Raw genomic sequence first — 18,580 nt, forward strand, 5'->3', positions numbered from 1 at the left:
TAATGTTGAGGTCCTCTATTGTCAACATAGCAGTTGCGGCTTATATCAACTCTTGTGTTAACTTCTTTTTTATATATATTTCATGGCTTGACTCTTGAGCAATCAAGGCGTGTGGGGCTGAACAGATCAAGTCATTCTCTCATGTTTAATTTTTATTACTTAAACCAAAAAATATTTTCCCTTATAGCATGATAGCTACAATTAATTAAGTCTATTTTGGTTAGGGGAAGACTATATGCCGATTTATGCATATTGTTATCCAATCGATTAACTAATAGATGAATTTTGACAATTGTCTCCCAAGAATTATTTGCTTAGTAAGCCTTGATTCTTTTCATTTCAATTTCCCTTTGATTTGTTCTTCAGAAGTGGACTTTATCAACTTCACAAAGGTTCGAAAATAACTAAGTCAACAAGTAGTAAGATAAAGAGTCGTAATCAACCTCCTGTCTTGCATAACAAATGAGTTAATGTTGAAAAAAATTTACGTAACACAAGTTTTCTTCGCTTGGCAAATTAAAATTATGAGAATTGTAGTAATCCTAACTAAAAAGCTACCAACTCCATTTATTTGGTTATCCTTTGTAACGCTTTCTTTCATTGAACACGCTATATATACTAGTGATTCCATCTCAATTTCATCACAGCAAATTAACTAGCCTTCTTCAATATTCAAATTAAGCCTTTTCTACACCGTGTGCTTAGAACTTAATTTTAAAATGGCTTGGTCCATGAGCTTCTTCATTTTCATAGCTCTCCTTGCTTTTGCACCAATTTGTTTCTCTTTTAAGAGTAACAATGATTACCTATACCCACAATATTATTACCGATCATGCCCAAAAGCACAAGAAATTGTCAAGTCTGTTGTTGCCAAGGCTGTTGCTAAAGAAGCCCGAATGGCTGCTTCGTTGCTGAGGCTCCATTTCCACGACTGTTTTGTCAAGGTAAAACATATTTCCTGTGACTAGATATTTATGCTACTAGTTATAGCAATGCTGAACTTCTCATATTCATGTGAATCCTTTGATGGTAACATTTGAACAAGGCTCCAACTCCTTTGGTTGAGTCTGTTGTCTAAATCCTGTTAAATGTACATGTACATAAATATTGTGGCATAACAACTCTACATGGCAGAAATTTACATGTTGGAAAAACTCTGAATAAGAAGTGCAGTAGCATATTAGCATGCAAAAATAGACTTGCTAAAAGTTACAGTACTAATTTTGCACTGAGAGTATATACCAAAAAAAAAAAAAAACCCTTCTTTCTTTTGGCTTTTGCGGCTTTGAACTTCTTAATTACAGTCAAACCTCTCTATAATATATAGAAAACATATACTATAATATAACATGAAAATTAGCTCCAAAGAAATTTGGCCGGCGAAGTGTTGTTATAGAGGATGACTGTAATAGAGAAGTTGGACGGAATAGCTTATCAGGAAGGTAAGTGTGTGTATGCTGATAGAGATGTATAAACTTATGCCAGAGTGATTATTTCACCATGTCCTGTAGGGATGTGATGCATCTCTGCTTCTGGATAGCAGCAGAGGTATTGTAACAGAAAAAGGATCAAACGCCAACAGGAATTCAGCTCGCGGATTTGAAGTCCTTGATGAGATTAAATCTGCACTGGAGAAGGAATGTCCTCAAACTGTCTCTTGTGCTGATATATTGGCGCTTGCTGCAAGGGATTCTACTGTATTAGTAAGTATAGCCACTTAAAGTACTTTACTAGGAGGCCTAAAAAGAATAAAACAGAGCTAACTTTTATTTTCTTTATACAATACAGGCTGGTGGACCAAACTGGGAGGTTCCATTGGGAAGAAGAGACTCCAGAAGTGCCAGTTTGAGTGGTTCCAACAACAACATTCCTGCTCCAAACAATACATTTGATACCATTCTCTCAAAGTTCAAGAGACAAGGACTTGATCTTGTTGACCTTGTAGCTTTATCCGGTAAAAGTTACTCTTTTTCTTTTTGTGCTTGCTAATTTCTTTTTTATCCAGACAAGTAATCACACGTGAGAAAGGGAGCCTTGGCATAACTGGTAAAGCTGTTGCCAAGTGACCAGGAGGTCACGGGGTTCGAGCCGTGGAAACAACCTCTTGCAGAAATGCAGGGTAAGGCTGTGTACTGTAGACCCTTGTGGTCCGACCCTTTACTGGACTCTGTGCATAGCGGGAGCTTAATGCATCAGGCTGTCTTTTTACAAGTAATCACACGTGAAACCATATAGTTAATACCAATAATTTGTTATGCAGGGAGCCACACAATTGGAAACTCGAGATGTACCAGCTTCAGGCAAAGGCTCTACAACCAGTCAGGAAACAATCAACCAGACTCTACGCTGGATCAATCATATGCTGCCCAATTGCGCAATAGGTGCCCAAAATCTGGAGGTGATCAGAACCTATTTTTCTTGGACTTTGTCTCTCCCACAAAATTTGATAACAGCTACTTCAAGAACTTGTTGGCTTCAAAGGGCCTCCTGAACTCAGATCAAGTTCTTGCTACCAAGAGTCAAGCATCATTAGCTTTGGTGAAACAATATGCAGAGAACAATGCGCTTTTCTTCGAGCACTTTGCCAAGTCTATGGTTAAGATGGGGAACATCTCGCCTTTGACAGGTTCCAGGGGAGAGATCAGGAAGAATTGCAGGAAGATGAACTGATCTTAGAGCGCACATAACCTTCATTGCAGCAGCAGATATCAATAATTGTGCCTCTATCGTTGAACTGTTATGTATTTTCTATTTGTGTTCTTTTTTACAGCATTTTTCTTGGCTTTTTCGTCCTTGAGGATTTCACTGCTTGTGTCCATCCTCAAGGACCCCCTTTTGTTCGAGGAGTATTTGGAGTTGCTTTATTAAAAGTGTGCTAAAACTGTCAACCATGAGTCTGTAACATCTGCATATCTTATTTTCTTGCACCATCATACTTCATCTTAACATCGGACCAAGTGATATCAAACCAGCTGAAGCTACAAACATATTTATAGTAAATCAGTTCGAAAAACATAACTTAGTAAAGATCTGAGGTCAAAAGGAAACAGTAATAAGGGAAGAATAGCCATAATATAAATGCCTCCAATTACCAACTAACTCTTGATTAAGAATTACTCCCTCCGTTCCAATTTATGTGAACCTGTTTGATTGGGCACGGAGTTTAAGAATAAAATGAAGACTTTTGGAATTTGTGTTCCTAAACAAGTCCAAATGGGGCCCAGAGTATTTGTGTGGTTATAAAAGTTTCTCATTAAGGGTAGAGTTGTAATTTAAGCTAAATTGCTACCAAATTTAGAAAAGGTTTATTCTTTTTGGAACGAACTAAAAAGTAAATAAGTTCACATAAACTGGACTAGAAAGCTTTGCGTAAGGCATAAACCGCTCAAACAATGAGAAAGAACCTCCATAGACTAAGAAACTAGCTGATGAATTTGAGTAGATACCTCATTTTGTGGATGGAGCATAAAAAACAACAATTCATCATGATTTCCTATCCATTCAGCGAAAAAAGATTACTGATTATATCTTAGGAGATTTTAAGCTACACACTTCATTTGAAAAAATTGCAAAAGCAGCCAGACAGAAAATGATAAAGTAGGTTATAACCTCGCTTTGTTGTAGTTGTACTGCTGACTTCGTAATATATCATTTTAGTCACAGCCTTCAAGTGGAAGATATTTGCTGTGGCAAAACTTGTATATCTTCCTAACAGAATTGCAAATCTTTCTCCTGTTCAATAGCCTTTGGCTACTTGTTTTAACTTTTCTCATGGCAGTGGACTCTTTGACAGTCAACGAGCATATCATAGATCTAAATATCTATCAACCCTCCAATGAAGCCCTCTAGCACTAAAGCTCACAAGTTCTAAATCTAAAAGAAGGCCAAGCGTTTAAGTTTTAAATATGAGATATCTTTCAACTATATTCTTCCAGATTTGAATAGCTTTTGCATAATCTCAAGGAATGGCAAACCTGATTAGGAAACTTCAAAATGGTTTCACTTGCAATAATTCCAAGTTTCATGTAACTGCTCGAGGTTCCACTGCTTCCCTCACTTGATATCATTGTCGCCAAGGCAAGGCCAATTGCAAAAACCTCTTGAGGATCAAACAAGTTAACATCGAACACTTTAGCAATCCCTGCAAGATTAACACTGACTCATATGCTTAACTGGTCTTATACTTGTAACATATGCTTTTCGCTTCTGATTCTGAATAAGCCTCAATTACTTCCTGATAGTTGGTAACTGTACTCCTAGTTGATATGTGGAGTAGTTTTTGGGTTTTGGATGTAACGTTTCAAGGCGGAATTAGGAAAGTGGAGATAGGGTATTGCTATAATGGGGTGTAGAAGCTTCTATATATAGGGATGTCAATGGATATTCGAAAAATGACTAAACCGACCGAACCGTACCGCACCGAACCGATTTTTAGATTTCTTTTTAAGAAACCGTAGATTTTTATATAAATCTATAACCGCACCGATAATTAGGGTAGGTTTTTTATTTTATAAAAATAAACCGAAAAAATACCGAACCGTGAATAAATTTTACATGTGGAAAATATATTTATTTAGTAAGTTTAAAAATAATAATGCATTAAATTTTCTTTGGGCCTTGGAATTATGAAAATTATTACAAGGTAACAAGTAATTAAACTCAAATACTAATTCCTAAAACCTATTATGCTACTTCTACTTAAACTAAGTTATTTCAAGTGTCTTTATTAGCAAGACACAAAGTATTCTAGCGATTATGAGTAGCAAACTACAATGTATTGAATATGTTTCCTTTCATATAATTTAGATTTATCTTTTTGAATATTTAATCTTCTATAGACTTTATTCTTGAGTCCTAACTTGGTATATCGTTCCTCTCGTGTGATTTATATTTTCTTGCCTTTGTTTGATTTCTTTTACGTTGTTGTAGAATAGTTGATGGATCTATACTCTTGCCATCTTTTTTTTTTAAAATTCATCACCCTTTAAACAGTAAAAATGTCTAGAGAGTTTTGCTAAGTCCTATAAAAGAACGTATGTTATCGCATTCTACTTCTACTGGTGAATTTTACATGATATTAAAAAAATACCGAAAATTAACCGAACCGTACCGATACCAAAGAGAAGCCGACATGATTGGAACGGTTTCGAAAAGTCTAATTTTGGTTATACATAATAGAATAACCGAAAAATTGGTATGGTACAAATTTTATAAAATAACCGGCCGAACCGAACCATTGACACCCCTACTTCTATAGGCTACATCTTTGGGCCAGTATAAATGAAGACACATTGGGCCAAATTAATAAGAAAGACGATGGCCCACTTGTAGCAGCCCAACCAACATTAACAAACAATAAATACACAGTTGGAAGAGGGAAGCATCAATCAATTTCCGGTAATTCCATTACTTCCTAACAAACTCCTTCTCTTTTCTCTCTCACTTCTCTCTCTTCTCTCTCTATCCGAACCTCCTTTTCTCTTCTTAATTCTCAGGTCATTTCCATGGAGTATCTAGCTAGGTTTACTGTAATTAGCTAGATATGTGTAAAATTCCATTGACGAACAGTGCTTCCTTGATCAATAAAGCTTTCTTCCTTCTATTTTTGTCTCAATTACTATAATCCATACTAGTTCACAGATTTGGTATCAGAGCAAGTCCTGGCACCATGACAATACCAGAAACTAGGGCTAAAGCTACATAAGAAAACATAAAGAAATTGGAGAATCAATTACAGAATTACATGTCAGAGACGAATAAAAAGCTGGAGTCCAATGACTCAAAAATGGATGATTTGCATCGCAAGTTTGACATAATGATGGATAAAATCTTCGTTAGTAAAGATGGAATTTTGGGAAGTGCCTTCAGGAAATCTTCAGGTGGAAGGTTCTGGAAGCAGCGCAAGAATGGTGGAGCCTCATGAGCAGCCTATGGGGAGATACCACTCGAGCAGCTCTGCTTCAAAGGTAGACTGTCCATACTTTGAAGATGGTGATCCTAGGTCATGGTTGAGGAAATGTGAAAGGTACTTCCATTATAATCACATCTCTAATCCTCAGCATAAACTTGAAACTACTGTTCTTCATTTAAATGGAAAGGCTGAGTCATGGTACTTTTCATACCAAGTTAGTAGAGGTATGGTGAGATGGCCCGACTTTGTGGAGGAAATCTGCAAAAGATTTAATGATTCAGACAATAGTAATCTTAACTTGCAAGGCAGATTTAAAATAATTGAACAAGTGGGGAGTGTGACAGAATACCTAGAAAAATTTGAAGACCTTAAGACTTAGGTATTGATTAAGCACCCTACCATTCCTGAGGAGTTCTTTCTAGGGTTCTTCATTGAAGGGCTTAAAGAAGAAATTCGACACACAATTAAGATGTTGGACCCTTTTTCTTTAAGCCAGGCAGTTGAGAAAGTTAGACACAAAGAAGTGTTATTAGAAGCAGTAAGCAGAAAGAATAAAGGAAGTGTGGGAAGGGGCACTAGTCAGTATAGTATGACTCATGGTACTTCAGGGAGTAGAACTTCTAATTTTATCCCAAAGGAAGGCAATACTAACTCAGCCATCTCAGGGAATAAATTGTTTGAAGCTAGAAAAGCTAAGGGAGAATGCTACAGGTGTGGGGAAAAGTACTTTCCAGGTCACAAATGTAAGGATAGATAGTTGAATGCATTATATGGGACAAATGAACAAGAAGAAGTAGAAGAAGAACCTAGAGTGGAGGAAATAGAGAGAGCACTAGAGGTTCCTGAAGAAGTAATTGATGAAGCAATCAGTTTAAATGCATTATCTGGCACTATTACTTCTAACACTATCAAGTTGAAGGGGATGTATGGGAAGCAAGGACTGATTATACTAGCTGACAGTGGTAGTACTCATAGTTTTGTTGCCAGTAACACTGCTAAACAACTAGGTTGTGCAACCCAAGAGGATGCTCCTATGAGAATAACAGCTGCTAATAGGAGTCATTTGATGAGCTACTATTCATGTCCTCAGTTTAAGTGGAAGATACATGGCATTGAGTTTGAACATAAACTCAGATTGTTGGATGTGGGTGGTTGTGATATGGTGCTAGGTGGAGATTGGATGAGAAGACACAACCTAGTAATCTTTGATTTTATTGAGTACAGGCTATAGGTTAGTTTCAAGGGAAAAAAGGTGGATCTAAAAGGGTTCTCTGAAGAAGGGAAACTGCAAGCTATGACAACCTCTGGGGTTAAATAACTTTTGAAGAAAGGGCAAGTGATATGGGCACATTTATTTACAATAACAGTTACAGAAATGAAGGAAGCTACAACCATAGTTGCAGAGATCAAATTTGTATTGGAGGAGTTTCCAGGAGTATTTGCAGAACCCAAGACATTGCCACCAAGTAGGGAGCATGACCGTTTCATTCCATTGAAACCTGATGCAAAGCCAATTAGCATCAGACCATACAGGTACAACTATTTCCAGAAAAATGAAATAGAAAAGCAAGTTAATGAAATGCTCACTAATGGAATCATACAGCCAAGTCATTCACCATTCTCATCCCCAGTTCTCCTTGTCAAAAAGAAGGATGGGAGTTGGAGATTTTATATTGACTATAGGGAACTTAACAAAATGACTGTTAAGGATAAACTTCCTATCCCCTTAGTAGATGATCTAATGGATGAGCTTAAAAGATCTTGTATCTACTCTAAGATTGACCTTAGAGCTGGTTACCATCAAATAAGAATGGAAAAGGGTGATATTTTCAAAACTGCATTTAGAACTCATTTAGGGCATTATGAGTTCAAGGTCATGCCCTTTGGCTTGACTAATGCACCTGCTACCTTCCAAAGTCTTATGAACCATGTTTTCAAGCCTTACTTGAGGAAATTTGTGCTAGTATTTTTTGATGATATTTTAGTTTATAGTTCTTCTGTGGCAACTCATGCATTACATCTCAAAAAAGTAATGGAAGTATTGCAGAAAGAGCAGTTATATGCCAAGTTGTCCAAATGTTCTTTTGGACAAGATAAGGTGGAATACTTAGGGCACATAATATCTGGGAAGGGGGTATCAACTGACCCTTCTAAGATTGAAGTCATGGTGTCCTGGCCTGTTCCCAAGAATGTCAAAGCTCTTAGGGGTTTCCTAGGGCATACTGGTTACTACAGGAGGTTTGTCAAATCCTATGGTATCATTAGTTCACCACTGGCTAATCTGTTGAAGAAGAACTCGTTCCAATGGAATGCAGAAGCAGAAGTGGCTTTTCAGCAATTGAAAGAAGTCATGGCATCAGTACCAGTATTGGCTTTAGCTGACTTCACCAAGCCATTCATTGTGGAGACAGATGCATGCTCTACTGGCATGGAAGTTGTGTTGATGCAAGAGGGCAGGCCTATAGTCTATTTCAGTAAGGCTTTAGCTCCCAAAAATAGGGGTCTCTCTACATATGAGAAGGAATATATGGCAGTGTTAGCTGCAGTAGACAAATGAAGACATTATCTCCAAGGTGGACACTTTATTGTCAAGACAGATCATCAGAGTTTGAAATATCTCTTGGAACAAAAAGTAACTACAACATTGCAACAGAAAGGTCTAACCAAGTTGATGAGGTTAGACTATGAAGTACAATATAAGAAGGGAACAGAAAACAGAGTAGTTGATGCTCTTTCAAGAAGACAAGATGAAGAAAGTACCCTACTGGCTATGTCTACAACTCAAGCTACTTGGTTACAGGAAGTGAGTCTAAGCTATGAATCTGACCCTGTGTCCTTACAACTGTTGAGGGAATTGGCCATTGCCCCTGATAGTAATGTAGACTATTCTTTACATCAGGGAATTATTAGGTATAAACAAAAGATCTATATTGGGAAGAGTACTGAGTTAAGGCATAAGATACTGGAAGCACTACATCAGTCACCTTTAGGTGGTCATTCAGGGCAACAAGGGACCTACAGAAGAGTGCAATCTATATTCTACTGGCCTAACATGAAAACAGAAGTATGCAAATGGGTTAGTGAGTGTGATGTGTGTCAAAGGGTGAAGTTAGAACATGTTCACCCTCTAGGATTACTACTGCCCTTACCCATACCCAACCAAGCCTGGGAAGACATTTCCCTAGATTTTGTAGAAGGGTTACCTTAGTCAGGCCATAAAAATGCAGTCTTGGTGGTAGTTGACAGATTAACCAAGTATGGGCATTTCCTACCTCTTAAGCATCCATTCACAGCTCAAGATGTAGCAGAACTATTTCTTAGGGAGATCTATAGACTACATAGGCTTTCTAAGACTATTGTATCTGATAGAGATGCCATTCTCACTAGCCACTTCTGGTAGCATCTCTTCAAGACCTTGGGTACTAAGCTCAATATGAGTTCAGCTTACCATCCTCAATCAGATGGTCAGACTGAGAGGCTCAACAGATGCATGGAGACCTATTTGAGGGCTATGGTTTTCAACAATCCTAAGGAATGGGTTAAATGGCTCCATTTGGCAGAATAGTGGTACAACACCAACTACCATAGCTCCCTTAAAACTACTCCTTTTCAGGCCCTATATGGTTATCCCCCGACTTAGTTACCATTAGGCTCCTTGCTGAACACTGGTCGACATCCATCTGGAGTATGCTTAGCACAGAGACAACATTTATTATATACACTCAAAGACAATCTGACTCAAGCTCAGTCAAGAATGAAGTTTTATGCAGATAGACTCAGAACTGAGAGAGCCCTTGAGGTTAGAGATTTGGTTTATCTCAAATTACAACCTTATCGACAGGCTTCTATCGTTGTACGTAGGAATGTGAAGTTGTGTGCTCGCTATTATGGGCCCTATAAAGTCTTACAAAGAGTGGGTTCAGTGGCTTACCGTTTGGAGTTGCCAGCAGATTCACAGCTACATCTAGTCTTCCACATCTCTAGCTGAAGAAAAGGGTTGGACCAGCTATCGATCCTCAGCCAGAACCTCCGATTTGTGACGATGCAGGTCAAGTCTTGATTCAGCCTATGGCTATCTTGCAGCGAAAAATGACTAAAGTGGATAATGGGGTTCATGTGAAAGTCTTGGTTCACTGGACTAATTTGAGTGAAGAAGAAGCCACATGGGAAGATTGGGGTTACATTAAAGGCAGATTTCCAGAGTTCGTGGCTCAGCAAAGACCTTGAGGACAAGGTCATTCTTTGAAGGGGAAGGGATTGTAACGTTTGAAGGCGGAATTAGGAAAGTGGAGATATGGTATTGCTATAATGGGGTGTAGAAGCTTCTATAGGCTACTTCTTTGGGCCAGTATAAATGAAGACACATTGGGCCAAATTAATCAGAAAGACGATGACCCACTTATAGCAGCCCAACCAACATTAATAAACAATAAATACACAGCTAGGAGAGGGAAGCATCAATCAAGTTCTGGTAATTCCGTTACTTCCTAACAAACTCCTTCTCTTTTCTCTCTCATTTCTCTCTCTTCTCTCTAGATCCTAACCTCCTTTTCTCTTCTTAATTCTCAGGTCATTTCCATGGAGTTAGCTAGATCTGTGTAAAATTCCATTGACGAACAGTGCTTCCTTGATCAATAAAGCTTTCTTCCTTCTATTTTTGTCTCAATTACTATAATCTATACTAGTTCATTACATTGGATGAAGTCCGAACAGTTTTCTCAAAGGGCCTCACACTCAACAGTTTTCTCGTGCTCATGTAGTGAGTGAGAAGGGATATTTTAAGCAATGTTTTTCAAGGTCCATCTCATCTTTACTATTTAACGCACCGTATCTAATGCCTCTAAGACAGAGCTAGAGACATCATATGAGTTTTCTACTCTTTTTGTTTTTTCAACTTGTGTATATCTGATTGGGATTGCATGTGGGCTTGAGTGCCATGATCAGGCAGCAGGAGAAATTAAAACCTATAAATTGCGACGTAAAGATGTTTAGCAAGTACAACTCGATATATGCTCACTGCCAATCTTAAAGTTTCTTGCTGAGAAAATAAAGCTTCACACAACATGATATCACACTGAGAATGAATTGAAAGCTCAAACATGTGGAGAATGAACAACCAACTATTTATTGTCGCTAACTACAAACTAGAACAGCTTTACAGCAATTTCAACAGGCTACCTCTTCTTTACCCAGTGGATTTTTCTGCTTGCGAGCTTTGATTTTCTATACCATCCTAGTGCTTATAATCATCCGTCAACTTGAAATTGGCTTGCTATTTCGCAATTCTGAACATCTAAGGGATAATGAGGGTGGGTACACAATTGAATGATGAGTTGGATATCTTGTGTTTCAACCCCAAATTTAAAATTGTTGAATTAGGACTCGTTTTTAATTTGATAGGTCGAATACGGAATAATTCATTAAATTATTGATATTCCAATATTTTGGACGCAGTATTTTTGATAAGTTCCGAATATTTCTTATTTTTAAGCAGCATTGGAAATAGACAACTATGAAAAATAAAAATAAAAAGAACTTTGATAATCTATCTACAAAATTTCAAGAACATCTCAAATTGTCCTTATGGTATTATTTATTGGGTGTTAAGTTCCATGTCTTTCTTATTTCTAAGCAACATTGAAAATAAACAATTACTCACTTTGGTCCACTTTAATTAATTTTTTTGACATTTATCTTATGGTCCACGATATTTGATTTTTTCAAATATTAAAAAGGAATTAACTTCTTTTTTCTAAAGTTTTCCTTGAAATAAAGAGCCTAGGAGTATTTATTATATTTCATATGAACAAATTAAAGTTAAAATTATTATTATAATTGTTAATTAATAATAAAAGGTAAATTCTTTAATATATGAGAAAATAATCAAAAAATCAATTAAAGTGGTCCGGAGTAAGTACACAACAAACAACAGAAATTTATAGGTGTAATGGCTTCCTGGCCACTTAAACTTGTAGGGCTTTTGAAAGCCGATACACGAACTTTGGATTTTCCCATTTGAATACTCCAACTTGACAAAATGGGTAATAATAAACACATCCATCAGAGCGTGTATATCAATTGGGCTGACATGTACATCACATCATGCTAAGCTATTTATTACTTGCATGTGTTATTTGTGGGTCCCATTTTTAAATATAAAATCAGAAGAAAAAAAAGTTACAAATACAAAAAGGAAAAAAAACACATGAAACATAGTTTGACAATTCCAACGTGGGAATCGTCCCCTCCGACGAGCAGCAGAACTCCGGCGAGGCAAAAATGAATGCGCAAGGTGTTCCAGGTATCCAAATTGGAAAAGAAAGGTACCAAAATGTTCGCCTTGATGAGGAGAATGCTCCTACACTTCCAATTTCATATGGGTACCAACCAATTCCTCCAATTTTACAATCCAAAAGCTCAGGCAGTCCGGTTGAGCAAGGTGTTCGACGAAATGCCCCTATCAATTCTGGACCAATTGGAGACCAATTTCCAATTGGAATCCATTTCTACTACACCCATGGATCCTCTATGCAAAGATTCAGCTCAATCCATTCAAGAAATCAACCATCACCACCAAGTTGAAAACTCAAAACTTCACCAGTTGGTCGGGCAAGGTGATCAGGCAAACCAAAGGACTCAAAACCAATGCCAAACTACTCCTGCTCCTCAGGAGAATGTTTCCAAACCTTCAAACCAGACCTTACATGGGCCAAATCTTTCGAATATCCAAAATGGTCATTCTGCACACTGTTCATATAACAGCGTTCGACCAAATGCCAACGCACCCTCCAGTTCTGCTCAACCTCTTTCACTAGGATTCTGAACTTACATGCTCCGGCATGGTCTGGTGAAGTTCGTAGCATCACTTAATCCATGTCCACTATGGGAAGATGAAAAAATTGGAAAAGTCTTTTTTTTCTTTTTCATGTTTCTTTTTTATTTATATTTTATTCTAATTCTAATTTTTTTAAGTAAAAACAATACTATTCACGCGTCTTGGGAGCGTGATTTGCACACAGTTTAGCCATGTCAGTTGTAGTGCTTCCACATAGGCATGATCAACGGTCAAATGTATTTATTGTTACCCATTTTGTCAAGTTGGAGTGTTCAAATGGAAAAATCCAAAGTTAGTCTATCGGCTTTCAAAAACCTTACAAATTTAAGTGGCCAGGAACTCATTACGCCAAATTTATAATCTGGAAACTCTCAAACTTTTAAGGCAGAAATAATATTTCCATAACCTAAGGGGGCCAGGTTAATACTCTGTATGCTAGTAGTCCTAAAACCTCCCCTCCCCAACCTTCGTACTTCCCCCAGACCCCTTAAACCCATATTTGTGTCGCCGCCGTAATCACCGTTTCCGGCACTCTTACAAAGTCCAATTCTCTAAATAGCTCTTATGCAATATTAAGACTCTGTAATCATGAGGTGCTTCAATCGATTTATCTCTCATTCTCTATCTCGCCGTTCCAGAACCATTTCCACATTTCATCAAACACGTAATGTGCATTCTCTCTATAGACGACTCCCTCAGTCCAAGATTCAAAATTTCTCCCAAACCCATTTCTATAGTTCAAATTTCACTACGTCAGCTCAGGAATCAAAGCCGGCCCCACCAGAGAGAGTATCAGCGATAGTCGATGAGATTTCGGGTCTAACGTTGCTGGAAGTATCGGATTTAGGTGAGGTTTTGAGGAAGAAAATGGGTATTGAAGAGATGCCTGTAATGGCAATGATGATGCCCGGAATGGGATTTAGTGCTGGAGGGATGAAAGGAAAGGGCGGGGCAGCTGCGGGGAAGGCAGAGGAGAAGGCGGAGAAGACTGTGTTTGAATTGAAACTTGAAGGAGGATTTGATGCCGGGTCAAAAATCAAGATTATTAAGGAAGTAAGATCTTTTACTGATCTGGGACTCAAAGAGGCTAAGGATTTGGTGGAAAAGGCTCCGACTGTGTTGAAGAAAGGTGTTACGAAAGAGGAGGCTGAGAAAATCATTGAGAAGATGAAAGGGGTTGGAGCTAAAGTCACTATGGAGTGAGGTAATTGTTCATGTCATTCTAAATTAAAAAGCTGCTTATGAATTTGAATCAGTGGAATGCAATTATTAATAATAGGGAATGAGCCAAGCTGGATAGATGCACAATATTTCTCACTGTTTTGTGTTGCTGTGATATAGAGACTATGAAATCAAAGATTTTCGGTTATCCTACAATTATAGGAACGCATGATAATTGTTTTGCAAAAAGTATGATATTGTTCTGTTTCCTGCTTTCATATGCTACATAATTCTGTTTTCTAACTATTTGGTCAGATGATATTTTCTTTTTCTTATTAACAATTTTGAAGCATGTCTATTCAATATCTTAATATCGGTCCATGAGCAAAATATAGTGAGCAGGGGAGCCCACTAAGTGGATTGCCTGTACTTTTAGCAATCTTTAGAATTTAATGAATTAGTTTAAACTTCTGGCTAAAACCTGTGTGGAAGCATAAGTTGGTTTGTACTAATGCTGAATCTTTGTTTACGATATGATACCTCGGTTTAGGTACAATATTTATTGTTATAAGGTTGGAGAAAGTTGAGTTTACTAGAGTTGTGATCTTCTTTTCTTTTTAGTACGTTATGCATGAAGTGTGGATGTCCTTGGCATGATATGCTGCCTGATGGAGGATTGTTGGATTTTCTGTGGGCTCTCTCAAAGTCTAAAAGGCTGATTACAAATCTTGGGTGGTTTGAAGCTCGTTTTAACTAAATGTGTAGTCTGGTGCACTGAACTTCTACAATGCATATGGGGAAAGATAGGAGCACATTGGGGTTATTTTAGGCTTCCTTTAACTTGCATTTCTACAAGTGTGTTGTTTCCGCAGCTTGTACCCTTGACCTCCTTCTCACATGGCAACAACTCTTACCATTGAGCCATTGCTCCCCTTTGGTCTAAAGCTCTATTGCATGTTCCTCAAGCTTATCTTGAAGGCAATGCAAAGTCTTTCATTACCTAGGGATTCTCTAATTAGTTCTAGGGGAAAATAGTTGAATGGGACTGGCAGAACAAAAGTGAATGGGGGAAATATTCTCAGAGTTCCAAGTGGAAGAATTTAAGTGGGTAATCACTTCACCGTGCATCTTCCGTTGTTTGATATTTTGGAACCAAAGGAAATTCTACTTCCCATTCCATTAGTTTTACTCATGTGTGTAGCTGATCTTTACTATTGGATCATCAATATCTATCTAATTTGATTTGATCAAAGATGGTCATATTTATCTTTTCTTTTGAAGAACACACTGTTGAAGGTTTTCGTAACAATTACATCATATAATTAGTCATGTAGATATCTACTTGCTGTGAATAACATCTACTAACCTGCATGCATTAGATACTTACAACTAAAATATAGTCTTTTGGAGGTTTAACCTTCATCTATCAAACTGTTTGAGATTGGATTTGTGTAACCTTCTTCCCTATGTGTGGAGATGAGATAACACAGATTTTTTTTCTTTTTTTGCTTTTGTTCTGGGACAGAGGAAGGGATGCACTTTTTGTTGCATTTGTAGATGCCTTTTGGTATATTGCAACCTGATTCATTGGCTGGTGACTTTTTTTTGTATCATTCATTTCCTTTATGAGTTTAAAGATGAAATGACTTGGAAGCACTAATGGCTAGTGCTTACATTTTCTTTATGTGCGTGTACAGATTCCTTGATTGTATGTTTGCGACAAGGTTTGGGAGCTTAAAGGTCATGATTTTGTAACAGAATCTACATTTGGTGATGCATCAGGTTGGGAGGTTCATGGTTACTAAGCAAGCACTAACAGCCCAGAGGCTATCTTTTCTAGTTCGAATAAAGGAGACCTTGAGATTCCTAGGACCTTCTAGAGCTATTTGGTTGAACTGACATCTTAAGATTGATGCACAATGTTATATAGATTTGATAGGTTATGAGCTGAAAAGGCGATCGTATATTTGTGACCATGGGTTAGTTTTCCATCCAGTAAGACCAATTTGCACTTTTTATTTAAATTATTTAGGCTCCAGTTGGTTTGAGATTATCATGACAAGGTTCACACAGTGACAGAAAGCTTCTATTCACATTTCAAGTCAAAGAATTTAGGAGTGATGATGTTTTCTTGGTTGGACCCTTTGCGATTATGCATGAGGAAATTTTGAGTATGTCATATTTTTGTTTATGATGACTATCTGTTTAACTCAAGTAGATAGCGCATAAGCTATATTCGCTATCATCTTGTGGTTGAGATTCTCTAGCTGCCAACGCCATGCTAACAATGTATTCCAACTCAGTGTATCAACAATCTGCAGCTGAGCAGCTCCCACATTATATCGAAGCAATTAAGAACGACGGGTTGTCCGGATTTTCAACTATATTATGAGCACCAAATAGAAATTATTGGTTTGTTTAATTTGATTAGATGGTCGAAATGGTTCGCAAGGTTTACTACCAAAATGCAAGATGGTGCGGCGTAGTGGAGGATAGGGGCATGCTACTGAAAATTTTAAAGGGTAATCATTACAACAGCACGAACACTATCTTGTTTTTGCCTAATTGTCATAATGGCAAAACTAATAGATACCGGAATAAGAACATTTCACCACACGCATATTGAAAGTGTGATCTTGAAACTATAAACTTAAATTTGCTCCCGTTTGGTCATAGATTTTGGCTTTATATTTTAAAAAATAAATAAATACACTATTTGTTTATGAAATATGATCATGTTTTGGAAAAGAAAAAATCAAAAAATTTCAAGCTCCCAAAAACTGGTTTAGGGCAGGTTTTGGGGGGAAATTTTTCCTCCACTTACGAAACTTTAACTTTTCTTCAAATAAAATACATTTCCAAACACAACTTCAACTTTCAAAAATTATATTTTAAGATAACTTCAAAAACTATTTTTTCAAGTTTTAATCAAATCTATATTCAAACACTAGCTTTGATTTGGAACAAATGAGTCGAGCTTTTGGATGATGTTACTCTCGCCTTCTAATCATACGAGTTTCGGCCAAACATTAACAAAGATAAAGTTGTTACTTGTTCTGGTAATATCAGGGTTAAACATGCTAAGGTGATAATTTGAAGGGCAATAAGACATTTAAAAAAGGTTTAGGGACCATATTGTGCCTTTTCCTACTGGATCATATGGTACAAAAGTCTAGGGCCTCTAGGCTATTAAATTCGTCTTTAGGCGTTCGACCATTTTCTTTGTTGCTGGTTATTGCATTTGGTTAAAATTTGTATTATTTTATGTGAGATAAAATAGGAAGTAAAATATATGAATTAAAATAATTAAATAATAAAAATAATCATCCATACAGTAATAAACATTTTACTTTATTAAAAAATAAATATATTTTAAACAGATAATTGTAGAGACATCCTTCAGGTTTTGCTTTTTTACACGGACCTTCCATGTGATTTATGATATTTACCTCCCTTACTTTGATTTTCTTTTAATTTTTTTATTTTTTAATTACTAATGTAAAAAAGTTAAAATATTGCTACTGTACCCTTCTAATATTAAACTTTTTCATTTAACAAAAAATACTGAACTCTTTTAATTAATTAATTGTATGAATATCTTATGAAATGGAACTTCTTAAGAATAAAAAACCCAATCCAATACTCGTTCCTAGATTATTTCTCTTCCGCGTTCACCGACAAGCCAGCTTCTCTGTAAAAGAAATCAATTTAGGTACTTTCCTACATATTTATGTTTCTTTGTCTCTCGTTCAAGGTTTAATTAAAAGTATAATAAGCAACTGTTTTATAAAAGCATTAAGGTTTATGCGGTTTACCCTTAAAATTGGATAACAATTAAACTTATAAGTGGATTTAAGGATATGTCATTTCAGTTGGCACAAACTAATAAATATACAAATTAATGTTAGAAATTAACTGTAAAATAAAGCCAAACAAATACAATGAGCAGTTATGGTCTTCGAGCTAGATCGCCCTCGAAGCAACAGAATATGCTAACAAATGAGTATGAACTGAACAACAGAGCTTAAGAGAGAAAATGTGATATATTGCTTTGTTATGCGTGAATCCCATGTTTACAAAATGATTAGAACCCTCTTTATATAATAGAGGGATTCTACTTATGGTACAATTCTAAATACAGAAGGCAATCCATGATTGGCTAAATGTCTGGTCTTGACTTGATATATGCCGAGATTTCTGCCACGATCCTTGCCCAGTCACGGATATCTCGGCTTTCTGTTATTCGATTTAGCAGGCTCTCTTCGATCATGCTCGGTCCCAATCTCGCTTTGGTCTCGATCATGGCTGGTCTCGATCTTGATCGATTATCGACGCACAAGCTTAGCGATCCATCTCCATGCCATGCTCTAATGCAATGTGAGGTCGGGCCTAGGCCTGCCACCCCGGTTTCGATTAGTCATACGAAGTTAGATAGGCCTGATTTTGACCGTATACAGATAGTCCCCTTGTTTTTTGGAATATAATGACAAGAAACAAATTGATCCTTCGAACTTCCCCTCGATTTACCATGACGTAAGCATCGTGACGCAAGCGGCCGAAGTGATCGAAACGTCCCGTCGGTTCAGTTTCCTAGGTATTTAATGCACGTCAGTCGACGGTCTGCCACTACCAATATTGAACCGTCGTTGCGAAACTAATAAATAGCCACCTTC

At 37.1% G+C, this 18,580-nt stretch overlaps 2 protein-coding genes and 1 long non-coding RNA gene across 5 annotated transcripts; 2 read left to right on the plus strand and 1 right to left on the minus strand.

The window, feature by feature from the left end:
• Window positions 1-627: 627 nt before the first annotated feature.
• LOC107796338 (peroxidase 72) lies at window positions 628-2,888 on the plus strand. The gene is made up of 4 exons (XM_016619089.2): window positions 628-944; window positions 1,512-1,703; window positions 1,789-1,954; window positions 2,261-2,888. The coding sequence occupies exons 1-4, from the start codon at window positions 720-722 to the stop codon at window positions 2,668-2,670; spliced, it is 993 nt and encodes a 330-aa protein (XP_016474575.1). The 5' UTR covers window positions 628-719; the 3' UTR covers window positions 2,671-2,888.
• Window positions 2,641-4,319, minus strand: LOC142179508 (uncharacterized). The gene is made up of 2 exons (XR_012707853.1): window positions 3,610-4,319; window positions 2,641-2,978 (listed from the first exon to the last, which is right to left on the minus strand). It is a non-coding gene; the product is annotated as an uncharacterized LOC142179508 (long non-coding RNA).
• Window positions 4,320-13,139: 8,820 nt separating this feature from the next.
• On the plus strand, window positions 13,140-16,291 carry LOC107796339 (uncharacterized). Of its 3 annotated transcripts, XR_001650377.2 has the most exons (3): window positions 13,140-13,950; window positions 15,433-15,501; window positions 15,605-16,291. XR_001650377.2 is itself a non-coding variant. In XM_016619090.2 (2 exons), exon 1 carries the CDS (start codon window positions 13,335-13,337, stop codon window positions 13,947-13,949), a length of 615 nt encoding a protein of 204 aa, XP_016474576.1. In that variant the 5' UTR covers window positions 13,140-13,334; the 3' UTR covers window position 13,950; window positions 15,605-16,291. The 3 variants fall into 3 exon arrangements, 2 of the variants coding, with proteins under 2 accessions (XP_016474576.1, XP_016474578.1); XM_016619090.2 differs by lacking the exon at window positions 15,433-15,501; XM_016619092.2 differs by lacking the exon at window positions 15,433-15,501 and having other exon boundaries at window positions 15,690-16,291.
• The last annotated feature ends 2,289 nt before the right edge of the window (window positions 16,292-18,580 follow it).

This window comes from Nicotiana tabacum, chromosome 3 (genome assembly GCF_000715075.1).
Source record: "Nicotiana tabacum cultivar K326 chromosome 3, ASM71507v2, whole genome shotgun sequence".
Classification (NCBI taxonomy): Eukaryota; Viridiplantae; Streptophyta; class Magnoliopsida; order Solanales; family Solanaceae; genus Nicotiana; species Nicotiana tabacum.

Bases quoted from the DNA above. Each gene is read 5' to 3' on its own strand.
- LOC107796338 (XM_016619089.2), top strand. From the start codon at position 720: ATGGCTTGGTCCATGAGCTTCTTCATTTTCATAGCTCTCCTTGCTTTT. The intron at 1,704-1,788 runs GTAAGTATAGCC...TATACAATACAG, and splicing joins CAAGGGATTCTACTGTATTA to GCTGGTGGACCAAACTGGGA. The intron at 1,955-2,260 runs GTAAAAGTTACT...TTTGTTATGCAG, and splicing joins TGACCTTGTAGCTTTATCCG to GGAGCCACACAATTGGAAAC.
- LOC107796339 (XM_016619090.2), top strand. From the start codon at position 13,335: ATGAGGTGCTTCAATCGATTTATCTCTCATTCTCTATCTCGCCGTTCC.